The sequence below is a fragment of the Mastomys coucha genome, unplaced genomic scaffold (genome assembly GCF_008632895.1).
Source record: "Mastomys coucha isolate ucsf_1 unplaced genomic scaffold, UCSF_Mcou_1 pScaffold18, whole genome shotgun sequence".
NCBI classification, from domain to species: Eukaryota; Metazoa; Chordata; class Mammalia; order Rodentia; family Muridae; genus Mastomys; species Mastomys coucha.
In genome coordinates, this window is record NW_022196900.1 from 75,531,360 (window position 1) to 75,543,414 (window position 12,055).

General features: G+C 44.0%; 1 protein-coding gene and 1 long non-coding RNA gene across 6 annotated transcripts in view; one reads left to right on the forward strand and one right to left on the reverse strand.

Annotated features, from left to right (window-relative positions):
• Nucleotides 1-12,055, reverse strand: part of St3gal3 (ST3 beta-galactoside alpha-2,3-sialyltransferase 3) — a 209,613-nt gene that overhangs the window by 72,757 nt on the left and 124,801 nt on the right. For all 4 annotated transcript variants that reach the window (XM_031378411.1, XM_031378409.1, XM_031378408.1 and 1 more), the window contains one exon: nt 8,529-8,621. In XM_031378411.1, coding sequence (XP_031234271.1) covers nt 8,529-8,621 — 93 coding nt within the window. The remainder of the gene's footprint in view (nt 1-8,528; nt 8,622-12,055) is intronic.
• The window catches only part of LOC116096516, a 39,299-nt gene that overhangs the window by 24,660 nt on the left and 2,584 nt on the right, over nt 1-12,055 (forward strand). For both annotated transcript variants that reach the window (XR_004121031.1, XR_004121032.1), the window contains one exon: nt 7,659-7,803. This is a non-coding gene — a long non-coding RNA (uncharacterized LOC116096516). The remainder of the gene's footprint in view (nt 1-7,658; nt 7,804-12,055) is intronic.

Sequence of the window (12,055 nt, forward strand, 5' to 3'; positions counted from 1 at the left end):
AAAAAAAAAAAGTTCAAGGCCAGCCTCAGCTACATAAGTTCTATGCCAGCTGTGTTACATGAGACACTGTTTCAAAACAAATAGGGAGACAGAGGGGCCGTTTGATTTTAGCTGTCATGGAATACAGAGATAAGTTTTGTCCTCCAAACTTAACACTTAGAAAAATATATGAAACAATGGTCTTCAGAAACAAACACAGTGAGCCCCAAATGGCCTCTCGGGCTGAATGGTGTCAGTGACCAGTCAAGCAAACACCGACATTTAGTGAAGGCCACAGAGCAAGTGACAGGACAGATTGCTTCAGATGCAAGAGAAACAGAAATCTCTGAAGATTTGCAAAGGGCACCCCCCAAATCTCTGGCCAAGTATTGATCTGTGCACATGTGAAAGGAGACACAGAGGCTAAGAACCACCATGAAGAAGTTTAAAAAAAAAATTCTAGCGTTCATACCAGACTAGGAGTGGTTTCTACTCCCATAAAGCAGAGTGGAGATGCACTGGCAAGAGCGGAATTACTCGCTACCATAGGAAGGAGGCTTTGGCAGTGTTCACAGGAGGGCACTGCGGTTAAACAGCTCTGGAGAAGAGCTCAGGACTAACACTACTGCAGCAAGCCTAAAGGGCTACTACTGTTTCCAAGTAACTTAGCTAAACGTACCAAAATACAGTGCCATTTAAAGGATTATAACAAAATCTAGCACAGAAAAGTGTGAAAACATAATATGTCCAATAACTACCAGGTACAGAGCCAGAAAAATATGCACCAATAGAAACCATCCCAGAAATAGCAGACAAGAACGGTAAACACCTTGCCTCAGTTACTTTTCTATTGCTATAGTTAAGACACCAAGACCAAGGCAAATTCCAGAAGAAACAGTTTATATGGGGCTTACGGTTTCAGAGAGTTAGAGTTTATGGCCATTGGGATGGGGAGCTTGGCAGGCATGGGGCTGGAGAAGTACCTGAGGGCTTATGCCTGATCCTCAAGCAGGCGGCAGAGAGAGGGGTGGGAATGGGGGTGGGGGGCTCACCTCCAATGACATGCCTCCTCTAATAAGGCTACACCTTCTAATCCTTCCCAAACTGGGTACCAAATATTCAAATATATGAGCCTAGAGGAGCCATTCTCAGTCAGGTCTGCACACAGTTACTATAAACATGTTCATTAAGTAGAAAAGGAAAGGGGGGCGGGGCCCCAAACAACCCATGGACATAAAAAAGAACCAGACAGAAGATATAAAAAGACCTAAAGGAGCTCACCAAAAAAAAAAAAAGAAGAAGAAGAAGAAGAAATCTAAAAATATACAAAATGTGTGCATGGATCATTTTTTGTTTTTTGTTTTAAAGATTTTATTTATTTATATTTTATTTCTATTATATGTAAGTACACTGTAGCTGTCTTCAGACACACCAGAAGAGGGTGTCAGATCTCATTACGGGTGGTTGTGAGCCACCATGTGGTTGCTGGGATTTGAACTCAGGACCTTCAGAAGAACAGTCAGTGCTCTTAACTGCTGAGCCATCTCTCCAGCCCGTGCTTGGATTCTTTATACCTTATAACAATTATAGATACTGTGGCTTAGATATAATTTTAGATGTTACAAAAGGAAAAAAAATCAGACAAAACAAACAAAACTATGAATCCATGGATCATCATGCAAAATAAGCAAATAAGTATCTGACACCATGGATAAAGAGAAAAACCTCAAAAGGCAGAAGTGAATGCTTCTCTTAAAGAATAAAGAAGAGAAAACTTTCTGGCAGAGATTACGCAAGCTTTACATAAAGAAAATAGAAAGCCCTAAGCAAGTGCTTGTTAAGTAATTCAAGAAAGTCACAAGTAGTGGTGATAAAAAGAAATGGTGCTGTTTTAAATCCCACAAGGAGATGTGGCTGAGGGAAGAGCTGTTGCCCTGCCAGGAAAACCTCCCAAGCCAAAAGCATAACAAAGATTTGACTCAGGCAAACTGAAGGACTTCATATGTCATCCATGTGCACACAGACATACCCACATATGCACACATGTACTTGTATTCACACATGCATACACACATATGCACAAAGTTAAAAGAGGTTCTTCAGTCAGAAGATGCAAATATGTATTTATTGAATGTTACTGGAATCGCCAACATCTGTCCCTTTTGTGACTGGCTTATGCACTGGGTGTAACATCTTCAGGGGTTCACTGCAATGAGTCAGAGTTGCTTCTTTTTCCTGCAGAAAAAATACTTCTCTGCCTGAACTTGCTTTGTTTTCCCTTCATCTACTGATAGGCACTTGGGGGTGCTTCTAGCTTTAGGCAGTTATGAACAATGACTCTATGACCTTGTGTGTACAGATACCTGAGTCTCTGACTTCGACTACTCTGGCTATACACACAGATGAAGAATTGCTGGATCACAAGCTGACCCTGCTCTAATGATTTCAGGAATGGCTCACTGTTTCCCATAGTAGCTGCACTGTTCTAATTTCTCTACACCTTACAAGCTCTTGCTAGCTTCTGTTTTGTTGGCCAGTAGCTATGTGTATAAGGTGGCGGGGGGCGGGGGCGGGGGGGCTGCTGCTGCTGCTTCTCCTCCTTTTCCTCTTCCTCCCCGCTCCCCTTCCCCCTCCTCCTCCTTCCTCTCCTCCTCCTCCTTTTTTCTTTGAGACAGGGTTTCTCTGTGTAGCCCTGGCTGTCCTGGAACTCACTCTGTAGACCAAGCTGGCCTCGAACTCAGAAATCCGCCTGCCTCTGCCTCCCAAGTGCTGGGATTAAAGGTGTGCGCCACCACTGCCAGGCAGAAGGTGGCTTCTTGATGTGCTTCCGATTTGCACTTCTTTAATCAGTGACATCAAGCATCTTTTTATATGCTTCTTGGCCATGTGTGTATCTTCCTTTGAGAGGCACCTATATAAACTCTTTGTCTATTTTGAAACCAAGTAGCTTTTTTTCATTGATGAATTTTAAGAGTTCTTTTCATATTTAAAATATCTTATTTTTAAACACGTGTGTTAAGGAGAAATAAGTGAAACGATACTGTAGCTTTATGATAGATAAATAATAGATGTGAAGTGAATGAGAAAATAGCACAAAGAATGGAAAAATATTGTTACATAAGGTTGTCACATTCCATATGAATATTAGAAAATAACTATAAATTATAATATACCTTATAAAATGTAAAATATCTATTACAATACAAAGAGATATAGCTATTAAGCCAACAGTGATGGTAAAATGAAATCATGGTATGTAATTAATCCAAAAGGAGGCATGGAAAGAGGGAAACACAGGAAACTAATGGTAATGGAGTAGACTCAGACACAACCACATTGATAACTATAAACATAAACTGTAATGTAGCACTCAGACACAGCCGTATCAATATATTATATATATAAATATAAACCACAATACAGTAGACTAAGACACAACCATATTGATGACATTTAGACTCAGACACAACAATATCAATGACTTATATAAATGGCATATTAACTTTAGAAGCATTCCAAAAAAAAGTCAGACCATCATATTGTATTAAAAAGCAAGGCTCAACTATGGGCTGTCTACAAGAAACCCATCTTAAATACGAAGACATAAAGACACCAGCAGATTAAAAGCAAGGATGGACTGTTGTTCTGCCTATACACAATCGCTCAAGCAAACAAAAGTATGTTCCTTCATATGTATACATCTCTCTTTCCATATATATATATATATGTGTGTGTGTGTGTGTATCTCTCTCCATATATATGTATCTCCATATATATATACATATATGTGTGTATACATATATATGTGTGTATATATACATACATATATATGGGGCGCTAATTTCAATCAAGTGAAGCAGTTAGAATGATTGATATCATAGGAAAACTACATAAGAATTATCATTAGTGAAAATAATTTCAAAATAACAGATCTAGACACGTGATAACAATAAGTGCATAAGATCCAAATAACAAAGCTTCAAACTGAATGAAGCAAAACCTGATGAATGAAGATTTCAGCACTCCTGTCAGAATTAAGTGGATAGAGAACCAGAAAAGACACTGCCGTTTGATAAACACTATCAACTGGCTTTATCTGACTGTCATTTGTGGTGTACCCAGGAACAGCAAATTGTCTCTTCCCAGGAACATTTGCTAAGATGGCCCCATAACTCAGATCTCAATCATTTAAAAGTAGAAATCACGGAAAGCTTCCTGTGATCACACACACAACCTCAGATGACTAGGAATTGAACAAAACACTTTCAAAGAGCTCAGGAGTCAGAACAGTCCTTAAAGGACGTTAGAAGAATATGTACATTTTCCCCTCATTTTAAAATTTGTTTTCAATAAGTTTGACATTTCACATATATATGTACAATGCATTTTGGTCACTTCATCCCCAGGTGACTCCCTCGAATCCCTAAGGAACCTCCTCTTCCCTGAAAGCTCCCCTGCTTTCTCAAACCTTTGAGGGTCTTCTGATCTGATATTGGGGGTCTTCTGATCTGATATTGGGGGTCTTCTGATCTGACACTGGGGTCTTCTGATCTGACATTGGGGATCTTCTGAGCTGACATTGGGGATCTTCTGAGCTGACATTGGGGTCTTCTGATCTGACATTGGGGTCTTCTGATCTGACATTGGGGTCTTCTGATCTGACATTGGGGTCTTCTGATCTGAAGTGTTCTACTCTAATGTTTGGTCTTTGGTGTTCATCCCTTGCCTAGAGCTTGTAAGACTTTTGTAATTTTCAGAGTGATGGGAACATATGACACAGAACTCCACACTCCTTGGAATCTTGGGGGTGACAGGAACATTTTTTTATCCTAATGAATAGACTGTCGTTGGATACCCGGGAGTCTCAGGATGTGGGATGACTTCAGATGGACCAGTCACGTGATCAGAGGACTGACAATTTCAGTCCAACCTACTCTGCATCCTCCAAGGATGTGAGGAGGGATAAAGGGAGAGCCAGTCACCACTGCTAATAGTGTCATAATCATACTATCATCATACTGAGGAATCCACTTCATATAGCAAGACCAGAAAAAAAAAAAGAGGTACCATGGTCAGCGAGACAGCTTAGTGGGTGTGCTTGCCTCCAAGTGTGAGGACGTGGATTTAAACCCACATGAAGGGGGAAGGAGACAACTCACTCCAAAGTCCTCCTCCGACCTCCACATGTGTGCTGTGGCATGCCCCACCCCATTATACACACAATGGTAAGTAAGATAAAATAAAAAAGAGAGGCTACTATACCGGAAAGGATGAAATGAAACTGTCTGTAGTAACAGAAGGCATGACTGTCCAAGTGTGTGTGAATTTATTACAAGGACAAAGATCAGCAAAATAGCCTTGCACTTGTTAGCTGATTTTCAATAAGTGTGGACAAGTAACTCAGTGTGTCTGTATATGGGTGTATATATGTCTGTCTGTCTGTCTGTCTCATGTGTGTGTGCACATGTGTGTGTTGAGGGGGTCACCAACACTATTTTGGAACTGCTAAGTACCCATATATAAATAAAGAAATCTCAAGCTCTTACATGCTACTACTACTACTATATACAAATATGAACTTGAAACAGATCAGAGGCTTAAATGGGAGAGCTAAATCCATAACAATTCTAGAAGAATACCAAAAAAAAAAAAAAAAAAAAAAAAAAAAAAAAAAAGCCTTTCTGACCTTGTGTTTGAGAAATATTTTTTAGATACAACATCCTTAAAAGAAAAAAGTGGTGAGTTAAACTCCATCAATATTAAAATTTCTGTACTGTAAAGAATCCAGAGAATAACAAATTTTCACCCAGGCCCTGCCCTGCAGGCCCAGGGAAGGATGATCAGCCGCTGGGACTGTCAGATACTGCTGGTGAGAAAGCAAACTGGTACTATCATACTGAAAGACAGCTTGGCAGCTTCTTACAAGTGAGCCATACATAAGAGGTTGGACCCAGTCACTGCACTTCTAGAGATTCACTATGAAAGGTGAACATACATATTCATTCAAAACCCAACACTCTGTGTTTCAAGGGCCTTTTCTCTCCCTTTAAGCCACGCCCAGTACTCCGATGGCTTTCTTTATAATGGCTTTCAATTGGAATTGCCTTACATGTCTTTGATTTCTGAGCGAACAGAAGCATCACATTTCTATAATGAAATGTTACTCAGTAACCAAAGGGAGCCAACAACTTGGATACACAAAGGCTGCACGGGCTGTGAATATATTACACCAAGTGTGAGAGGCTGCCTCTAAAAGCTATATGATGCCATCCATAAGACATTCCAGGAACACTTGCAGGGTTAGAAAGTAGATCAGCAATTGTCAGAGATTGAGAGTGAGAGAGGAGCTCACCGAAAAGTGCCATGGGCAATCTGGGGGAGACAGGGATGTGCTGCTGTTCACAAAAAGTCCCATTTGTCAAAGTTTAGAATGACACCAAAAGGCAAATTTTAGTGTTCATAAATTAAACTTCAATGAATCTTGTTTTTAACAAAATTATGATATAACCATACAATTACATATTATGTAATCATTTTTAATATGATATGGGTTTTACTACTTGGGAGGCAGAGGCAGGAAGATTTCTGTGAGTTCAAGGCCAGTCTGGTCTATGCAGGAAGCTCTGGGTCAGCCAGGGCTATATAGTAAGATCTTGTCTCAACAACAACAACAACAACAACAACAACAACAACAAAGGCTATAGGGATGCTGAATGGATAGTTTAGGGGATGCTGGATGGATAGTTTAGGGGGTGCTAGATGGATGGATAGTTCAGGGGATGCTGGACAGATAGATGGATAGTCTAGGGGCAGAACTTGGATTTGGCTTTTAGCATCCCTCAGAAAAATGAAAATATATAAAAGATGAAGCCATATATTGCAGTAATATGATAATCTCCAACATAACTTCTAGGAATAAAGAATGAACTATAGAACAATATAACACATTTCAATGTGTTATGATAGAGACTGTCTCTGGGGAAGTAGTCAAGAGCCACATCCCCTAGCCCAGTCAAGTTTGTACTACTTTCAATTAGAAAAGACACCTATGTCCTGGTCAAGGAAAACTCACAAGTGTCTGGGCTAGGGGATGGAGCAGTGCAGCTTGAAGAACACAGCATGCTGTGCTTCGTACTTTGGAGGGATTTAGTAACAGCTAGAAGAGGCAAGCTGAGGGAGTTGGTTCAGAAGGCAGAGCTCAGACTGAGAGAAGCCGTTAGAGCGGCAGTTACTCTAGCCCCTGCACTTCACATGGAGCTAGGTGGGACTGCTCAGGATGGATCAGATAATGAGCATCCCACTCAAGATCCTGGATCTTGCTTCCTAGCATCCCTCTTGCAAACACATTGTATGTCTTGAGCTTGTGCTTGTTGGGATGGGAGACAAATCCTTCCTTCAGAGAGCAGAACTGCCCCAGCACTCTGCAGTGGGCTGAATCCTACATCTCAATGCCCAGAAGCAAGACAACACAGCTCATCAGGCCCTGTTCCTCATCAAGGCCTGATTGTAGGCATGTTTTGTGCATTGTGTAATGGTTATCTGTGTGTTACTCAAATGCTGATTTCCCTCATACCTTGTTTCAACCCAACCATGACACTGTAATGCTTGTGTCAAGAATCTCCTGTCTCGAGTTTGTATAAAGAACTCTTACCATTTATTCTCTGCCTTGTCAATAAAAGCTGATAACCCAATAGCTGGGCAGAAGAGAGAATAGTTCCATCAGCTAGTGGAAGAAGAGAGAGAGGAAGAGAGAGGCAGATCTACCATGGGGAGGAAGGAAGAAAGAATTCTTGAGAGTTCAGCTAAAACATGGACGACTTAATTGTAAGTACCATTAGGATATTGGTCAGGAGGGAGCCAAGTTATCTTAGGGGGCTAAGATAGATTATCCAACTGCCTAGATATTGAAGTGAAGCTTGGAAATATATCTTGGTTTCTCTGTGTCGCTATTGGGAGCTAACAGGATAAAGAACATGCAGCTACCATATTAATTTACTAAATACATTCATAGTAAAGGTAACATTTATACTTGATAGAAGCATTTGGTAAAGAAAACTTCCCGAGACAGGCACAGACTTTCTTTGCAAGCCTGAAATCAGGGAGATCAGGTGCCCCAGAATGCAAAATGGACAGCCAGGGAAGGTACTAAAATCCAGGCAGCTTCAGGAAGCCTTCTTCATTCCTGCTTTATTTGGCTATGTCTCTCTGAGGCCAACCAAGGGGACCCAGCTTGGATTAACCAATGATTCCAAGATCAGAAGTGTCAATGCTTTGCCTGGTGGCTCTGGACACCTCCTGTCCCCTCTAAATACACTCTACAGGGCCAGGCCCAACACTTAGAGGCAGGATGCAACACAGAGTGTGGCAAGAGCAGAGTGGGCAGTGTGGAACCCATGAAAGCAAAGTCCTTCCCTGGGCACCAGTGAACTACACAGTGGAGAGACTTAGGTGACCTGACCAACTCAGGAGAAGGTAACGTTCTCGCTGGGATTCCACAGGGTTGAGCCACAGCCCACACTGTCCCAGCATTGAGGGCAAGGATCACATACCTGGGGAAGATGGCAGTCATCATGGCTGAAGCGTAGCCGGGTTTGCAAGCTCCCTCGGAAAAGTTTGCGTACTTGGTGGCTAGCTCAGCAGGCCTGTGGGGAGAGAGAAGGTCAGAGCTGGGCACAAGAGCAGTGGGTAGATTATCAGTTCACCAGGAGCTACGGAGACTGAAATGGAACAAAGCCTTTCTACATCAAGTTCCTAAGAGAATTAATTAGTCAGCCCGTCAAAAATGGTCCCCCAACGAACTCCACAAAAGAGACACCCTCCGTTTCATTTCACAGATTCCCTGTAGTAAAACTGATTACCACAAAGGCTCTCTGGCTGGGCAGGCAGTCCTGGAGCCCTGCTGGACACAGCTTGTAAGGCCTTGACACACGCAGAGGCACAGGCCTTTGCAGTTTCCTGGCACGACCCTACCTGCCCAGTCTCCTCTGCTTTTATCCCTTCCACCCCCTCCACGATCCACTCAGTGGGGACATTCAATGGAGAACACAGATACAGCAAATGTGTGCTATTGAGCTACTGATGGATCAGTTTGGTCTTCAGTGGGGTGTGCTCTCCAGCTCAGTTTGGAATCTCCCCAGGTCCGAGGAGGAGAATGCCAGGCCTTCGAAACTAAACTCGGAGGTGGGCTTCACAGGATTCCCTGACCCACAGACTGGGCTGTCTGCCTCTCTGCTCTGGCAGTCTCCCGACCCAGCTTCCTTATCCTATGCCCACTCCTGGCTGCACTGCTCCTCCACAGATCTGTGTCTCACTCCAGTGTAAATTCTTAGGATCTGCCCGCACTTCCAACAGAGATGGGATATATGAAGACCTCTATTAATTTTTTTCGAAAACCAAACCGATGCCAGCAGCCTCCTTGCACTGTGACCAGAAGACAAGGAAATCTCAGGAAGCATCAGGGTAGAGACTACGAGCACTATTTGAGGGCTGTGTCCTGGCCTTGCCTTGACCGAGTGACTGTAACTAGATCATCCTCCAGCATCAGGTTTCCAAAGCCTGACGTGTTCAGTGTTTTTTTGGAGTCACCACCCTCTACCACAGCTCTGTCCTGGGCAGTCAGAGAACATTGGGACATCTTCAGTAAATGACCCCGTGAATGCCAGGACTGAAGGCCTTGCTAGTGGTGTCACCTGCCAGCTTAGCTTTCCAGCCTCTGAGCTGCCCCACCCTCACCCCCTCCACACCAGTGTCCTGCTGCCTCCATGGGTGTGGCTCAATAGCAAGCTGACCTTCAGCATGGCCCCTGCAGCGACTGAGTGGGGGGTGTGTCTGTGCTAGACAGCCAGGAATTATGATACATCATCTGCCGGGTGTCAAGTCCAATTCACCCCTGAGGTATAGTCCAGGACCTTACGCAAGGGATTGCTCATTAAGTACACACAGAATTTTGGAAACCTACATTTTCAAGCCTTCCCTACCAATGAGATGCAAATGAGATGCAAATACGAAGTGAGGGGCTGGAACTTTATTTGATAAACAAAACAAAGTCAAAGGGTCTAACAGGAGAAAAAAAAACTATTTTCCTATGTAAACAACAGTATTTTGGAAATGAAATATGGATGTCATTGCAATCATGCAGCTTACTGGAAGCTTCTGGATGAAGTGCAGTGACTAATAGCCTTTCCTCTCAATAGCCCGGGAGTAGGTGCCCTGCAGCACAAATAGATGCTTGGGGCTTAGAAAGATGAAGAGCCAGACCCGAGACCATGCAGCTGCCTCTGCTCATGTCAGGGATACTGACGTGACCAGCAACATGATCACAGAGGTTGGCCCGGAGCCCAGCACCAGCGGGACCAGTTGACATGGCCGGATATGGGTAGAAATGAGGGTCAAGAAGGCCTTGCCCCACTCTTTGAAAGTATGTACACAGCGCTGTGGCATTTTGAGTGCCTTTGTGCCATGTCTCCAGAACCCTCACCCTCAGGGTTGTCCAACTTGTACCGAGTGTCTGTGGTCTTTCTGAATTCCAGAAAGTTTACAAGGAACTTGGAAGACAGATGGCAGCTGCCATCCATAACATGGGGCATTGCCGAAGGCAATGCTCAAGAGACAAACCTCTGACCGTATCTCTCCTCTCCTGCTTCATGATCTCAGCTCTTGGAAGGAACCTGAAGAATGGCTATTGGACAGCCCCAAGGCTCCTGGGTAGGGTGATCCATGCTGGAGAGGAGCGCCTGCATGCCAGATGGGGTGTGGAAAAGTGGGAGACTGCAGAGCAGGCGGAAGTCTGCTCTTCCTAGGTGTGCAAGGTGATTGATCAGGAATGATGCATGCTAACCAATTCATTTAGAAAAGCCAGCCTGGGTATAGTAAGGCATGTCAATCATTACCAAATTAAAATGCCTTAGAAATGGCCTCCCAAATGTCCCAGTGAGAGAAGAATAGGGGGAGTGTTGAGGATTCTGAGTCATACAGCATGCTGGGACCTCTGGGGCAGACAGCGGTCAAACCTACTAAGATTAATGGTCGCCAGCTCCCTCAGGCCAGAATAGTTAGTTTCTCTAGGCACTCACTCCAAATGCCAGGAGGCCCCCAGATGTCTGATCAAATCATTCCTCCCTTGTTCTTGCCGTACTCTGAAGCTGGCATTTCACTGTGGAAGATGGAACGCTGCATCCACTAAGAGCACCCATTGTGCGGTGAACGTGACTAAGAAGCCCCTGGGGTGAAGAGTGTAAACCACACACTCTTCAGAGGAAGCCCAAATGACCAGACTGGAACCCATAAGAAAACCCAACTCCCATTCCCCCACTCTGCTCAGAAGGGCCAAGTTTAGGGAAGTAGGCCAAGTCCTGGTAGTGAATGGAAGGAGGGCCACATCTGGACTCAGGCTTCCAGAGAAAGCTGACAAGGGAGAAGAGACAGAATCTCTTAGCCTTAGCCACTCATGCAATGGGAACTCAGATCCCTGGAATCTGGTGAGGATGGGCTGAGACGCATATTTGGGGAGTGGAGGGCTGGCCACCCTCTCAAGCAGTATCCAAGCGTAAGGACAAGAAGAGGGCAGAGGCGGGTGAGCACCTGGTCATGTCTGGATTCAATCCCATGAGCTGCTGTGCAGACTGATGTGTGCATTGCAAAAGCCAACATTTGATGTCTTTTCAAGCAACATACAGGTGTTGAATGAAAAAGAAGGGGACAGAGGCAGGGTGAGCACCCGATAACAGTGAGACCCTGTCTCAAAAAAAAAAAAAAAAAAAAAAGGCAAAAACACAAAGGAGAAAGTATTACATCCCAAGGGGCCAGTGGTGTCAAACACAGAGGGGGCTGAAGAACTGAACCAGACAATACGGAGGTTACTGCTGAGGTTCCTGGGAGTTATTCACTAGTGGGTGTGGATAGGAGTATGGGGGGAAATGTGCGTGTGTGGTGGGGATGGGGTGGGTGTGTGGATGGGGAGTGGGTATATGGAGGGGAGTGGGTGGGTGGAATGGGTGAGGGTAGGTGTGTGGAGGGGTGAGAGTGGGTGTATGGAGGGGAGTGGGTGTGTGGAGAGGAGTGGGTGTGTGGAAAGGAG